Below are 17,016 nucleotides of genomic sequence, written 5' to 3'. Positions count from 1 at the left end.
GCATTCGGAGAGTAGCTCAGACGTGCTGCTTTGAGTAATTGCTGATCAACACAGAAAGAATCTCTTCTTTTGTGGTTCTGCATCATTTATGCATGTACAGATGCCTCTGATGGCATGGGGGTAGGTGCCTAATGGTAGTTTGAGTAGAGATGGAAAAAGCAAAGCAGGACATCTCATCTACATTAAGAAAATTGTGATTTTCAGGGAGAAGCTGACCAAGATTTCTTTAATGCACTCTGAAAGTTTGGAATAGTTCCCTTCATAAAGATTGTTTGGTGGTAGCATCTCATAATCTTATAAGAATTGAGTCTTGTTTTAAATAGCTTTGCCACTTCTTTAAGAAATGCCTAAATAGTCATTGATCTCAGAGCTTGTCTATGAGACTTTCAAGTATCAGAATCTAGAAAGAAACAGGAGGGGTATTCAAATAATACAGCTTTTTTCAATGAAGAGACGAAACACTATAACTTAGGCACCCAATAGCTTTCCTCTCTGGGTGGGAAGACTGGGCTCCTTTTCAGGAATCAAATTTCAGTACATGAGGCAGTGTGGCTTTATCTGGAAAAACAGTGTTCTCCATCTCCCTTATAATACATACAATTACATATCGAAAGGCCCTGATGAGGAGTCCCCACAGCTTTCTCTTCATGCTGAACAAACCTAGCTCCCCCAGCCTGTCTTCATAGGAGAGATGCTCCAGCCCTCTGAACAGTTTTATGTTCTTCTCTGGACCCACTCCAACAGCCTGGACACAGTACTCCAGGTGGTGCCTCACGAGGGTAGAGCAGAGGGAGGCAATCACCTCCCTCACCCTGATGGGAAAGCTCCTTTTTATTCGGCCCACGGTACAATTGACTCTCTGAGCTGAAAGCACACATTGCCAGCTCGGGTCTGATTTTTCATCCACCAGTAACCCCTTGGTCTATCTCTGCAGGGCTTCTCAGTGAATTGATCTCTAGTCTGTACTGATATTGGTAATTACCCCGACCCAGCTGCAGGACTTTTATATTCTTGAGTGATCACAGATTAGTTGCTTGCTGCATCCATACAATGGAAAAATAAGATTTCCTTTTCTGTGACATTCTTGTCTTCTTTCTGAGTCTGTTTATGCACAGTGGTTGAAAGGTATGCTTCCAGTATTTCTAAATACAGAGACTTAGATTTGGCATTTCTGAAACAAGATGACACTGAGGGCCTTTTCAAATGGCAGGTAAAAAAAATCTATCTGAAAGCGGACAAACCACATCATCAGTCCACTCATTAGCTACTGAATAATCTTATGAAGTCCTACAGTCACCTGTAGCCACCACCACTGAGACACTAACGAGAGAGATTTGCCTCTCACTTTGTCTATTTTGTTGGTTTGTGCTCTTGTGAAGGCTGATGTTTGCGTGCATTCTGGTTCACTGGGATTAAAGCAATCACATTATGCCAAAGTGCCATGTTAATAGATCCCAGTGCAGGATTCAGGTAGTAGTTATCTTAACATTTCTGCTGCTTTCAGTTATTTTTATAGTTCTGGACCTTTTTTCCTGCTGAGAGAACTGAATAAAAAATGGCTTTCAAAGACACTATAATCAACCACTGCTGGCTGCAATTACATTGTGTACTCCATGTCTTCAGAAGGAACCTGTGGTTTAAAACCACATATCTTTCAGTTTTAATTCCCTCTTGGCTCTGTTCTGTTTGGAATTTCAGAGGTGTATTCAGAAATGATCACTAGGGCATATGTTTATATAATAGATATTAAAAAGAAGTAGTGAAAATCAGAAGATTAAAATTTCATCAGCTATCTTTAGTCTGCAAAAAAAATCTTTTTTTCTGTTTATGAGTGATATTTGCAAAGGAATGCCTCATGGAGAATGAAGGGAAAAGGGCATTTGGATTTTAGAGCAGTAAAAGCTAATTTACACTTGAGACTTTCAGATCTTACTGGTCATAAGAGAAACATAATTGTAAAGTAAGCTCAAACTCAACTTCTTTTTAAGTCCAAGTCAATTATGGACAAGTCTGTAGCATTGCAGCTTTTGAGTACATGAAATTTAGCTATTACTGAAAATATCCAGCAAGGAATCCTTTACTATATATGAAAGTATATCGATGTGATATATTTGAATATATGAATACGACACTGAAAATAAATGAATATGATAAATTCGGAAGCCTCTATTTTTTTTAGGTTAGCTGGAATACTGTCTTTTCTTTGTGTAGTGATTGCTGCTTTAACCTTTCCCCCCATGATGAGAAAGTAATTTTTTGCAGATTTTCCTTACAGCCTTAATCCTCTTCTTGCAATCTTTCCTGCGGGGTAGCAGAACTGTATACTTTGTCATTGTGAGGACATCCCCAAGGACAGCTTGAGGTCTTGGCTCTTCTGGGTTGTTCAGATTATTTTATGGACTGGCACATTGCTTCTTTGACATGGCTTTGCAACAAGGTAAAATCTAAATAAATAATCACCAGATCCTCACCTAGCATGCCTCCTTCCAAAGAACAGCTTACACAGCAGAACTAGGAATCAATATCTGTCCATTCTTCTTCCCCCATTAATGCTTTCCCCACCCTTCATTCCTCAGACTTTGACAATGAAATGTAGATTCCTTTCTCTCTCTCTGAAAAGTTAGACAAATTAAACACTTGTACCTGATGTCAGCATCAGACTACTGGTAGACACTTCATATCACTGGTAGACACGACACAGTTGTTGATGAAGCCAGAGGACTAGTCTACACTTTTTCACCCCCACCATAAAACAAGTTTGATTTTGTGCCAGTAGAGGCACATATGCCAGAGTGTTCATTGTGTAATACTACTTGAATTAAACAGCAGGTCTATTTTCTGCCTTTGTGTTTATTTTCCCCTCAGTAACTGAATATCAATGAGGACAGATACAGCTTCTCCCCCCCACCCCCAACCACACACACCATAAAGAACTGAATAAATAAATAAATCTTGTCTGAATATTCACATCTGCAGTTAACTCTTGCAGGGCATATCTGTATCATTCACCATACTCAGTACCCTCAGTTACTATGTCACATCATCTATTAAATTACAACTGCTCACTCACTCTTCATGTGAGAATAGCAGTAAATTATCTGTTCTTGAATACAATCAATGTTAAATCATATGGACTAATGGACCTTATTCCTAATGTCTGAAGCTGCATACTTAACCCTCAAACAGTGAAACTACACTTAGGTGAATAAGAAATAAAAGATCTATTGCACTAGCACTTATTTGAATAATGGTTGTGTCAGAAATTTTAGAGACTCATGATTATTGACACATTAAAAGGATACTTAACATCCAATCATCAGCAGCCTAAAATGCCTGATATGTATATATATATACACATACAGAAGCATAACTGAATGCATGGAATCTGAAAAGAAGTAATTTTCAAGTCCTAGTTCAATAACAATCATATGAATCATATTCCTTTGAGAGTTTAATGAGGGGGAGATACTATGGGAATGAATGGAAAGGAATGAAAAAATGTCTTCTCTCTTCTTACTGATGCCTCTGAGGGGAAGGCTCTTTGCTGGTCTGGTTTATTGAACCACCACCTACAAAGAGCAGCACAACCTACTACGCTGAGTGGGAGTGGAGGGGGAAACCTCTGGTGTTCCTCGTGTCAAGAACCTGCACCTGGTGGTTGTCACTGTGCTGGAAAGCCATCTCCAGGACAGAGCTCCGTGATGCATCAGAGAAACCCCAATGGATACGTTTTCTCATTGGTAGTTGAAGTAATGAAGTATTTCTCAGGAAGAGTGTAAAATTGCACTGAATTCTCACATCAGTGACATGAAGACATCTACATTAATGAGAAACTGGGGGAAAGGGTGAACAGGAAGGTTGACTATGAACACCATCACCTAGGAGAAATAATTTTTAAGTTGATATTTATAGCGATTAAGTAATTGTCTGAGGTTTTGATCCTTCAAAGAGGCGTGAACATAAACTTTAAATCTGCAGCTTGTCACACCAAAGACAGTTATTTCATTGCAAGTGACACTGCTTTTATGTTAACAATCATCATACCTAAAGTTAGACTGGGATTTTTTTCTTTTTAAGCTTGGGTGTGCAGATTCCTTCTTCTCCCATAAAAATCCCATATTTGATACGTATTTGAGCTGACAGAGCTAAGCCAGTTGTCTGAGAATGTTGTACAGTGAAATCGTTTTTCACTCTTGACATTTCAGTTGATTAACACAGTGCGTTCCCCAACCAGCTGACCAGCCGAGGGTTGAGAAAAGTGAAATGTTTAAAGTGCTCTTTCTGTCTTACTGTCTGTCTTTGTATGATGTGAAGAAAACACAAATTTTAGCCCCCATCCCTTGGAGGGGAACAAGGGAAACATCCCGTCAATTATATTTGCACTCTTCCAATTACAGAAAAAAGCATCCCTGGTGAATGACTTGTTTTCAAATTAAAGAAAGGAGTAAGCACAGAAATTGCAAGAGAGGAGCTACTACAATGCAGAGACCTCTCTGCAGCATGAGACGTTGAAACAAAAGCACAAAATGCCATTTAAAAGACAAGGAGCCAACTCTTTACTAAAGACTCAGCTCAGAGTATATTGCTCCCATTCTTTTTATTCCCTTCACTGAATTTATCATTATGACCCATAATACAGTTACTAGCACCTATAGGGCAAAGATACCCTGGACTTCGGTTTGTACCTGTCTTGATTGCACACTCAAGCCAAGGTCTGTAAAAACATGTCTGCTCTCTTGCCATGCACACAGAATTTGCTGGGGCTTAGCTGCTCAGCTTCTGCACGGAGACCACCCAGTCAAGAGGGACATTATGGGATCATGCCCCTATTTCAGTTTTTTGGACACATCTCTGCAAAGAAGAATAAAAGACTATATTTCACAGCTATGAGATCATTCTCGTGAGCTATATTTCAGCATGAGCCACTATAAAACCTCTCCCATGACATCAGAGCTGTGAAATATAGCTGACTTCAAGTGCAGAAAATTCCCCTGTAGGAATAATTGTTTCCTGGCAATTGGCATTTGAAGGACTGATCCTTTAAGAGGCTGGCACAAATCCTGTCAGGTAGTTCTGCTCCAGGCAGCACTGCTCAGGAAACATTAAGTGTAGGAGCAGAGGTACACAAGCTCACTGCAGGATTTGGCTGTGGGGGCAATGAGATGAGTGCTGGTGGAGCCTGTGGAGTGATGATTTCCACTCCCTTATGTCATGCAGACTTCACTGATAGCAAAATAATAGGTTTGCTCATACGCTGTACTCCCTACCTCAGACCCTTCCTCCCCAGCAAGGTGAGCCATATGCACACAGCCAGAAATTAATTCTCCTGTCTTTACCCATCCTCACTCCAAGCTAGGTTCACGACAGGTATGCAGTTAGATGGCAGCTTGCCAGGGCTGCAGCTGCCCACGGCACTCATTAACTCACCCAGGCAGCCAGCAGCCTCCCTGCAGAGCAGATGGGCAATAGTGTGGGAGTCAGAAGTACCGTGTGCGACATCATTTCCCCTTTGGGGTCTTATCAGAGTGCAGAGACTCAGAGCTGAGGGGTTACAAGGAGGGATGTTGGCAGAGCCTTAAAGGAGAGCCTGAGCAACTCAGAAGTGCACAGGAAGAAAATAACAGATGCCATAAAAACAGGAAGAAAGCTGAAGCCACCTCAGCTCTCTCTTGCCTGGTGCATGAATCTGCTGAACACTTCAAGTCTACTCACATTTGTCTTTTTCTGTTCCTCTCACACTTTCCCCCTCTTCTGTGAAGGCCATCTTGCTGTGGGCACTGGGTCTGTTCTTACTGTGACTCCTGAATGTGTGCATGTTCAGATGGGTGTAAACCTGTGGGTCTGAGTCTGCCCCACGATGCTCAAATATTTACGTGGGCACATCTCCCAAGCTCTGCAGGATGGAGGTGTTTTTGTCTACTGAAGGTTTAGTGGTGTTAATGAGATCTAACTGGGAACCTTCCCTTTTCTCCAGAGGAAACACCACTACTTCAGAATTAATTGTACCTTTTCCACTCTTCCTCTTAATGTTAAAAAACTGTCTTCTCCTCACCTAGAAGCTACCTTTTTATGGTATTTTACCTAGTGATGCTGTAAAACGATATAGGTTGAACAGCCCTTTTCCATTACCTACCATCCATCTAAAAGTTAAGTGGTATTTTTTTTTAATGGAAAATGATTTACTAAGAGGAACTGTAAGAGACTTGAGGTTATTTTATACAATTTATTACTAAAAACAGTGACAAGCAGAAGAGTGGCTAACAGGAGGCATTGGAAATGTTCTAACTGCATCAGCATACCTCAAAGGTTAAATTCTGCCTGATTTACACCTTAAAAACTAAACAGAAATTATAGGGGAAAAAATGATTTTTGATGTACAATACGATCCAAATAGTGATGCATGAAATGTCTAGAAAATAAAATCTCTTGGATTTAGTATAAAGTCAGATTACCATTGAACAATTTTATTTACAAACACTGAGAGCTGCCTTGTTGAGTTTTGAGCTGGTTTAGAATGATTTATAGCTTCTGATAAGAATATTGAAAAAAATAACTTCTCCAAAGAGCATCTGTGCAAAACAAAATGAAAATCAAGCAAATAAACTTTAAGAGCGGATCTGTTTGAACTAAAAAAAACATGAGCAAAATGTTTATGAAAAATATTCCTATATATAGGAATACAAATGTGGATTTTTTTCCGCCAACTAATACTAATTTCTTCAGATAACAAATTGCTCCAAAGCTTTTCATTAGGCATTTGGCTCCTCATATCATTTCTTCTTACTTAATAAAAGCTTTTAACTTCTTTAAAACAGAAGAACTGTCAACACCAAACTGTAGTACTGAATGCATGCTGTTTTCCACGATGAAAGTCAGGCAATCTTCAGAGATATAGGGATCATTTTCATAATTATTTTGAAGGTGTACAGATATTTAATATTAAAAATAGGAAAGTAGTAGCTAGTAGGAACCCAGAGGCAGAGATTAACATGATGACTTCTATACTTTTTAATTAATTAATAAAAATATTTACATACATAACTATTCATTTAAAGTTTCAAAACTCAGCGCATAACTCAGGCAGAAGGTAACAAAGAAAACAAAGATTTCCACTTAACTTCACAGCGCCAAAGAGGTCCAGAGTGTGGGAGATATTGGCAAATACATACATTTATTTCACTAACCTGCTTACTTGACCCTTCCTAAATGAAGTTAAATGCAACGTTCCTAAAAGTTGAAGGTAAAATCCTGGAAATTTCAGGCTCTTTAGCCCATAACTATGGTAACTGACTGTCCTTGAGATGACAGTATGCACTCTTGCTAATCCTTCTTCAGCATAATAAAGTAACCACATCAAGATCCTCAGTCAGAAATTAATCAGCTATATAGCAAAGCCAGGGCCATAAAAATGTAAATACTGTTTTTTGTTTGTTTGTTTTTTGCTTTAGTTCATGAATGAAAGTAAATAGAGGTAAAGGAAAAAAGATACCACCAACATCAACACATCAGGACTACCTCCTTCTACTTAATATAGATCAACTCCAGTTATTTAAAGGACCGCTTGCAGTGTTTTGAACCAGGGACAGCTTTTCAACAATCTCTTCTAATTTTTGATTGCTTTTCTAATTTTTGGATCTACTTGCTGTAATGATAATGATGATTGTTAATACATTTGAAAATACTTACAACATTACTACTTTTCTTTTCAGAGATCCTCTGAGACTGCAAAGACTACTTAAAGAACGAAGACGGCATGAGATTGGATTTGATCCAGTAAAATAGGTTAGCTTGAGGACAAGAAAAACAGTTGCTATTTAGATCTTCTCTTGTTGCCGTGATGAGAACTTACCATTGCTTCTGGTTGCTGTTTTGGGCTGGCCAGCCCCACCAAAGTTTTTTAACTTTGCTGTCCAAAAGGACTAGTGGCTTTCCAGAGAAGGAAAAGGTTTTGGTATTGTCTGGAAACAGCAGGAGAGACCTCAGTCGTTCCAAAAGGAGTTGGATGTGGAATCAGTTCTTTTTACTGGAAGAATATACAGGAACTGACTATCAGTATGTTGGCAAGGTAAGATTCTTATAGATATGTTTTGATTTTAGAAGAGTTAGATAGCCAGCAAAAGCAAGTAGATAACAATGATGCCTGCTACAGTTCCCAGTTCTCATTCCTGTCTGTCTTGCTTCAGCTGAGGAGTAATTCAGCAGGAAGGTTAGTGTACTTCAGCTTCAAATTGTAATCAACTACAAGGAGTTCCTAGTTTAACTTGTAAGTCCCGTGGCCAATCATGCCCAAATCGTTAAAAGCTTCTGTGTTTTTAAATTATTTTTTTTACTGGATATGATACAGCTCAATTATAGGATAGCCTAGCCCAGTTTTTGTCTTTAAAATCTGTGTTTTCCTTCATGTTCTTTAACTGTATAGAGTCAAACTATATACACTTGAAGAGGGTTTAGTCCAAGGTACTTAGGATTCACAGTGCCTATATTTTTGTGAGGATTCTCCCTATCCCACACAAGGCAACCATTTCATTGCTTATTCTCCACCACACATACCAGTGCTGCAGCCATTTTATGATGAGGTTTTGTGGAGTCACTGAAGATTCTGTGACATGACCATAATACACAAGCCATGCTATTACAAAGAGTTGAAAAACACCGTGCTTATGTGCTAACAATCAGGTAAAAAGTTCTAAGCTCAAAGCATGCCAAGAATTAGAAAAGGGTCTGTACAAAATAAAAACTGCACCTCAATTCTGAGAATATCCTCTCCCTGAGTGGCAGGCCCCTATGTAGGTAACAATCCTCAGGTAAACTACAGAACTAATGCATTTGAGGTTTATTTAGAGGGAGCCTACACTGCCCAAGGTGTCATCATCTATAGGAGTCTCTCTTGCAGAATGCAGAAATTATGCTATTGATGATGACATTCAAAGTAAAAACAACATAGCTTAGTTTTCCAAACTCAAATGGGACTGTGTCTGATCTAGCTTGATCTTTCAGGCCTCTCAGCAGAGGCTGCAGATCACAGTGGTTTGACATTTTATCTCCCTCTACAAGCTTCTGAGCATTCCCATGAGAGATGGTGGCTGCTTTTCTTGCCTGCCAATCAGCTGTCACTCAAAGTTGGATGTGACACTCCTCTCCTACTAAATGGCTGCAAGGCATGATTCAAATGAAGAGCTACTCAGCTGGTGTAATACTCATAGAGCTCCAACCAAGATAATCAGCATTCATGAAGAGTACCACTGAACCCAATCTACAGGAAAATGCCAAAGGCAGAGAGTCCTCAGAGAGAAGCAGAAGGGAAGATAAGAGGGTAAGAAAAAAAGCCAGAGAAAAGTAAGAGTGGAGAACTAGAAAGGCAGAGGTGGGTGGGGAGGAAACTTTACAAAGAGGAATCAAGATCGAGGGAGGGAAACAAATCAAATAGGGATAGAGAATAGGATTCAGGAAAATAAGGTTACCTAAAGAGAACACGATAAAAAACAGAAGATGAGGGAGTGAAGGAAAACCAAACCAAACAAAATTCAAACAAATCAAACAGACAAGAGGTACAGAGCCAAGTAAAAAGAAAGAACACAAATTGGGAGACAGCAGTTCTCCACACACTCTCATGTTTTACAGAATACTTGTGGGGGTCGAGGTAAGGAGCTCTTTCTGCAGCCTGTCATTTTCACTGCAAATTCTGACATTAAACCTTCTCAGTCCCAAGTCTCCCATTCTCCACACTGCAGAATTCAAGTAGAAGCTATTGACTACAGAGGGATTGTTAGGGGAGCAAATATTCCTTCAGGATGTGTTTGCAGTGAGACAGCTAAAAATGATCTAGTTGGACCAAAAAAAAACCCAAGAAAGTTTGAAGTGGAGTCACAGAAAGAAAAAAAAATGTGGTTGTTATTTTTAAGTTATTCTCTTGTCTATTTGTACTTTAATACATTTACTATTACAAAGCATAGAAATGACACATAATGTATAAATGTCATTGATTCTGTGTCCCTGGGCTGTTCACAAGTGGCCTTTCACACGTCTTTCAAATGCCAGAACTGCTCACACCCTTGTAATTTAACAATTAGCCAAAAGGCATGGAACAGTAGCCATTTATTATTAGAGAAAGTTGAATACTGGTGTGAGGATAAATGATAGAAACAGCTGAATGTCTCCAAATTGAGGTAACCAGGCAATTTAGCTGAGCAATTAAACTTGATTGGAGTGGGCAAATGAGGATAATGATCATGTTTATGAAGCATATTTTGTCTCAGAGGACAAAATGTTAACCTTAAATATGAACTGAAAACGATAAGAGTTTTGGTTATCTTCTTTTTATTCCCTTATATCACAAGGAAACATGCATAGGAAAAATCTTTGAAAACAATAGCAATATATGCATATAAAGGGGAATTGTGCTTTCTTTTTATTGCATAGGCAGTCATATTCAGCTTTTTTTGCTTTTTGTGTTCAATAGTTGAAGCTGGTGGGCATTAACATCAGAATCATAAAAAAAAACTTCTAAAAAAGAAAAAATCTTTTAGTCTGCTTTTGCTTATGTCTTTTCTGTTCATTGTTAACATGTTTAATTCAGACACCTGTATCAAAAGATTAGACATCTCAAGTTGGCTGTAAAATATTCTAACAGCATTGTTTTTATAACCGCCCATATTACAGTCATAAAAACCTGTAACTATTTGTGCTACAGAAACCACATTTATATTGTAATAGTTTTGGAGAGAAGAGGAGAAAAAGTGAAGAACATATTCAGGCTTGAGATAATAAAAAATAAAGGTAATTGCTCTGAAGATATCAAACAGCAGTAGAGCTCAGGGCAGTACTGAAGGCAAAGCTGAAGCATCATGAGTCATGGGCCAGAGCACTACAATGCTATATACTCTGTGTACTCTATCTCCAGCAAACCCAAATGCCTCCACCCTTTAGGAGATAATAGTCTAAGCACACCTGAGCAAATACAAAACAAAGTAGTCATTTTCTGGTAGCCATAGGTACCAAGAACTATTAGAAACAGGTCTTCCAGTTCTGTTTACTACAGATTTTACTATCAAGTCAAATATATGCTGCTATATCTTTGGCAAGAATATGCATCTGCCACGAATCTCTCAGTGTTATCAACACAAGTCAATTGTATGCTGTGGCACTGACATCAGATCCACCATTTTATCATCCAGTTCTATTCCTGAGTTTCATTTCTATATGTTCACAATATAAATCCTTTGAAAAAGAATAGAAATACATGCCCTCTAGTCTTGGTTCGACTCAGTAAAATAAGGAACTGGTATAAAAGTTCTAGACTGGAATTATTCATTGCATTGCTGAATAACTTGTGAGCTACAGCTATTCACTGAAGCGTGATTGATGGGCACAGTGACATTTTAACCTGAAGATATCTTTTCTTCTGGCTCAGAAATTACAGCACTTGGCAGAGACTCAATCCCAAAATAAAATAAAAGGATTACATGAGTATCAAAGTAGAGAAGTTCCCAATACTACTATCCAGAAAAGTCTGCAACATTGGAATTAGGTTTTAAAAAAAATATCTACTTGTACCAATGGCTGTTTAGTAAAATTTTAAAGGGCTGGGGTGAATGCCTCTCTAAGTCACAGGTAAAAAATAAAGTGGTACTGCAGCTGTATATAGAAATATATGCTGTATTCCTCAGAGGTCTTCAGATATTTCTGAGCAACAGAGTGAAAAAAAAAAAATATGTTGTTACAATAGTAGACTCAAAGGTACAGTTTCCATTTGTATGCATCTGATGTCTTTACACAGCTATCCCATTGGCTGCATGAAATCTGTGTACTAGCATCCATCACTGAGTGGTCTTGTCAGAGCACAAACCTACAAGTCATTGTTATATAAAGGGATAGGATGCCTCTTTCATTTAGACTAAAGGAAGTTCTGAACAAGACTTAAATCTTACTCATTAACCTGGAAACAGCTTCTGGCAGCCTGCAGTAGAAAGGAGCAGCTTGCTTTCCTGATAACAACAGGCAGAATGGTTTTGTCACACTGTCTGTCTGACCATGAAAGGAAACTTCCAGACATACTTCTCATTTTTTCTGTGTCTTACTGATGTTCAAATAATTCAAGCTGTACGCTTGCCTGGAAGCTATCTGATGTTTCTACCTGTACCACCCATCATAAACAATCATCCTCTGCTGACAACTCAATTTTTCAAGGAAGATAAAAGTCAAAGTTCTGCTGCTATGTGTCTTGGCAAAGTAGAAAGTATACTGCACCTAGGCAAAAGTAGGATCCTTCTGCTTGGTGTTAAAAAAAAAAAAAAAAAAAAAAAACACAGCAAAAGATTCCTTACCCTCTGTAAGGAATGGTTCAGGTACCATCAATCCTACTTTTAGGGAGGAGGAGATAAACAACGGTATTGCAATATGTTTCCAGTAATATTTTGCTTCCTTTTCCCTGACTTTACTTATGGTTACAACTGTTTTGAAGGCAAGCATCACTAGAATCAAATCAAAAAGCAGAATGTCTCCAAAACATTGCAAGTAGTAGGACGAAGTCATATTGTGAGAGATAAATGTACAGCTGTGACATGAGGGGTTATTCAAAGAACAACTACTGTCCTGCAAAACAGTCCACACATTTTCAACATTTTGATCAGCAACGGGTCACATGCTCAAATGTGAAAAAGTTATGACATCTTAATTGGACGACAGTGCAATTAGCAAGAAAAACTTTCCTTCTCTCAGATCTTTAACATGCTAGTACTCCATACTTATCACCAAAACTTTTGTTTTCCAACGAAGTCAAGATGTGTAAAGTCAAACCAAAATGACTGTTTGCATCTGGGCTTTTAGCATTCCTTATACAATTTACAATTCTGTTGGCAAATATTGTTTGTTTTCTTCACCTTGTAACTAATGCTGTGATAGCCTCATGCTGCCTTCAATTTCCTATTCCAAACACAGTGGCCATTTGCTTTCTTCATGAAGCCTAAAACTTACATTTGTGACTTCTTCAATGAGTCTACTCCAAACTATTTTCAATTTCTTCTGACATTCAGAATATCATTTCTTTAGGAATAGATTCTAATTCCTGATTTTCCAAGAGAAATGCAACCCAAGACCCAGACTTTATGTCTTGCAACGACTTTGTTCTGAGCAATTTCTGGTCGTGGAGTAGCTCACAGCAAAACCGTAGAGAGCCATCAGTCATTTCTCAGTTGCTTCAGTCAAGCTAACTGTAGCTCTACCCACAGCGTACATAGGCCTCTGGGCTGGACCCCCATCCCTGGCAATTCCTCAGCATTCTTCTTTCACAGCCAAACGCACACAAAAAAAAACATGACTCCATGATGTCAACTCTCAGGTGACACCACACCAATGTAGGAGAAGTGAAGCCTTGTACCTTTCCAGATGCAGATTTCCTCCACCTGTGTGAGGGTGCCAGAGTCCTTGGAAAGCTATCAGCAATACGCTATAGTGCCACTTTTCTCTTAGCAGAGAATAGAGCTTTTGTGGACTCTTTGTGACACTCCTGCCCTTGCTACTGACAAGAAAGTCACAGGGTCCTTTATGAGTACCAATATCAGTTAATTGCAACGATATGTTTAACACTGTGGTGAAAGAAACATTAGCACCAGCCTTTTATAGAAGACAAATCTGATGTACAGGGGGGTTAAATGACATAATCAGAGCTAAAAATCAAAAATTTCTAAACCACAATTAAATAAAACAATAATGAAAAAAAAATCAGAGTTTGTAGCTTCCACCTGCCTATTGCTTCAACAGGCTGAATATATGTCATTCTTGTAAAAAGTAGAACAAATGCCATGGCTTGTGTGCTCTGCCTTTGTTCCTCATCCATCATTCATATTTTATGTTCTACCACTTGACTTTCCCAACTGCCCTTCATTCTTATACTGAATTGCACACACATACACATACTTGTCTTATATTCCTCTTTGAAAGATTTACTGACGCTGATAGAAGCCCTCTATACTGTTGGTCTCTGTGGAATAGAGATAACTGAAACAAGGGACCGCTGAGAGGTTAAAGGCCCAGGACATGCATCCAGAAACAGGCTGCAGATTTTAAATCATAAAATGGGGGCTAAGAAAGGAGATGATGAGAAATGGGTGGGATGGGCAAGAATGACATTCAGAAAATGAAAGGCTGGAAACAAAGCATGTTTAACGTTTACGATTCTCATAATTGTGAATCTACTTGGCATCATCCTTACACCCAAATACATTACACAATATTAGAGCCTTACAACCATCTGTCTCTAACATTCCGCATCTCCTCCTTTATGGTACATGATGGTACTTAAAATGCAATGGAACATAACCTCCTCCTCTTCTTCCCATTCTACCTAGGGAAGTCAAAGCAAGCAAATTCTGAAACTCCCAAGACAGTATTTCTTTCTGGCTTCAGAAATGAAGTGAAAAAATCTTTTATTTCTATATACTAACAACCCACTCATACTAGTGCTTACATTTTGGGTCACATCTTTCCACAAATCATCCTGTCCTCCCTTTGTCAGCAATCTGCCTGTGTTCTTGGACTGTGTGCCCTTAGACTTCCAGCTATACAAAAATAGCTTAACACATTTATTTTTCTCCTCGGGTAAAAACTACAGGTGAAGTTCATGGTTTATTTTGGGTTACTTAAATTACTGATCTTTGGATCTGTGATTACCATTTTCCTATTTGTTTGTACAGCAAAGTAAAGTCCTCCCTATAAAGGTGCAGTGTTGTGAACACAGAACTTGCAGGCTAACAAAAAAAATCCCTCTATCAGGCTCAGGACAAAGAACCATTGTTATTCCAACATTTGCTATTTACAGTTGGCTCATCAAAAATATTAAACTGTAAAGCTTACAGAAATCTTTTTATTAAATGAAACTTATCCTCTGTGACTCCCCTTGCTTTTGCTGCTGTTTCTCTCACTGGTGAACGTAGGTTCACAGTGGGGCAGCAGCAGATTGAGAGCTGTGGCCATTCAGCATAGCATTTCAAAACACAAGCTGAAAATGTGTTGTGATGTGAATAGCTACCACTGATCTGTATGTGCTAATGCAGACTGTGGCTTGCTTTCACCATTAATGGGGTGAAGCAAACCTTAGCATGCACTTGCAAATGCTTCAGGGTTCAGTGAAGCTTGTACTCACCTTAAAAGCCTTAGGTGGCAGATGAAGGAAAGGTAAGAACTGCCCTCTGGAAGGGAGAAAGGAAAAATACCATTTCTTTCTTTCTTTTTCTAATTTCATACACACACACACACACAAAGACATCAAGAACAATTACATCTGTAGAGAAATAAAATGCTAGGTGAGCTGGGAGCTAAACTGTACATTACAGAAGGGGAAGAACATATCAGCAAAAGTTTATTCTGAAACTATCATTCCTAGTGTTTTCTTTTCAGAGTTGTACTGGAACAGGTTGCCCATGGAGGCTGTGGATGCCCCATCCCTGGAGGCATTCAAGGACAGGCTGGATGTGGCTCTGGGCAGTCTGGTCTAGTGGCTGGCAACCCTGCACATAGCAGGGGAGTTGAAACTAGATGATCATTGTGGTCCTTTTCAACCCAGGCCATTCTATGATCACTCAGACTGCAACCCTTCTATCCCCAGCTGAAGTCTGCCATGTTGAATGGAGCAGGACTATACAGAAGTCTAGCTGTAGTGGCCTTTTTGTATACTGTGCTGTTTACCCAGCACTATTTCTTACTTCTTTGTGAAACATTGTTTCACTGTTAATCACCTACTGTAACAAAGAATTTTTCACTGCCCTGAGCTGCTTCCTTACTACCATTTTATTTAGTGTGTTTGTCAGCTTTGTGCATACTGCGCCTTCATGTTAGCAGGTTACATCAACTCAAGTCATATAACGTGTAAATTTTGTGTTTGCATTATGTTATCACGAATAAAATTCTCCCTAAAAGACAGAATCAAAGAGTATAACCGTATCTATGCCTCCATGACATGCTTCTACATAGCAGGCCCTGCAATCAAGCTGACTCGGGCACTAGATTTAAAGGCCATGCAAACAGAAGTGTAAGAGCATTCATAGATTCTTTCCAGCTCGTGCTCTCTCTGTGGTTTTACACATTTCAGGTCAGTTGCTTAAAGGAGAGTCAATGCAATTTATAACTGCTAAAATTCCTCAGAGAATTTCCAGTAGACACAGGGAATAACAACCTCCAAGGGGGTTTCAGCCAGAGAATTAATACAAGAGTGTGAGCCTCATGCTACTTCCAGGTAACACAGCCTGCCAGGATCTGCACAATTCACCCTGATTAACCCACATCACACAAATATTTATGATTTTACCTGCAGAAAGTATTTGCTGGAAAACTCCTTTTAGATTATTTATACTGATTTGACCATATCCATCACATGTTCTCAAGAAATACATATATATACATACATATATATATATATATAATTCCACAAATACTAGATAATAATTTGGAGAATATAGACAAAAATATTCGCACCAAAAGAATTCCAGTCTCTCCAGTCAAAATTAACCCTCATTCCTAGACAGGCAGTGTTGAATCTTGAACTGTCCAGCACTGAATATTACTCCTGACAGATAGAGTCACAGAGTAATTTAGGCTGGAAGAAACTCTCAGAGGCAACTGGTTGACCCCTCTGCTCAAAGCAGGTCCATTTAAGAGCATGCTGCTCAGGACTCAATCAAGTTCTGTCTGTCTCCAAGTACAGAAATTCCACACCTTCTTGGACAGTTCTCTCAGTGCTTAACCACCTCTCCTTTGATTTTTTTTTTTTTCCTTCAAATATCTAATCAGAATTCCCCCTATCACAATTTCTAACTACCGCCTTTCATCTTTTTGCTGTCTTCTCTGTCTTTATCTACTCTTTGTCATTAGGTAGCTGTAAACAACAATAAACCTTCTCTTCTGAAATCTAAACAGAAACATTTTTCTCCTCTCCACATGCATCATATGTTCCAGCCCCCTAACCCTTTTGGTGACCCTTCAATAGACTCACTGCTGTATGTCAATGTCTTTCTTTTACAGAGG

The 17,016-nt window shown here is 38.9% G+C and overlaps 1 protein-coding gene across 10 annotated transcripts in view; it reads left to right on the top strand.

Moving 5' to 3' along the window:
* The window catches only part of CDH6 (cadherin 6), a 114,458-nt gene that overhangs the window by 52,009 nt on the left and 45,433 nt on the right, over positions 1-17,016 (top strand). For 9 of the 10 annotated variants that reach the window (NM_001001758.3, XM_046919630.1, XM_040677344.2 and 6 more), the window contains one exon: positions 7,710-8,065. In NM_001001758.3, the coding sequence (NP_001001758.1) occupies positions 7,838-8,065 (228 nt within the window). In that variant the 5' untranslated portion in view covers positions 7,710-7,837. Of the gene's footprint in view, positions 1-1,348; positions 2,438-7,709; positions 8,066-17,016 lie in introns of those variants that run through there. The other variant, XM_046919635.1, reaches the window with a different exon arrangement.

Source organism: Gallus gallus, chromosome 2 (assembly GCF_016699485.2).
Source record: "Gallus gallus isolate bGalGal1 chromosome 2, bGalGal1.mat.broiler.GRCg7b, whole genome shotgun sequence".
In the NCBI taxonomy this organism is placed as follows: domain Eukaryota; kingdom Metazoa; phylum Chordata; class Aves; order Galliformes; family Phasianidae; genus Gallus; species Gallus gallus.
The sequence above is the reverse complement of the archived record's forward strand: the minus strand, read 5'-3'. Positions and strand labels throughout refer to the sequence as shown.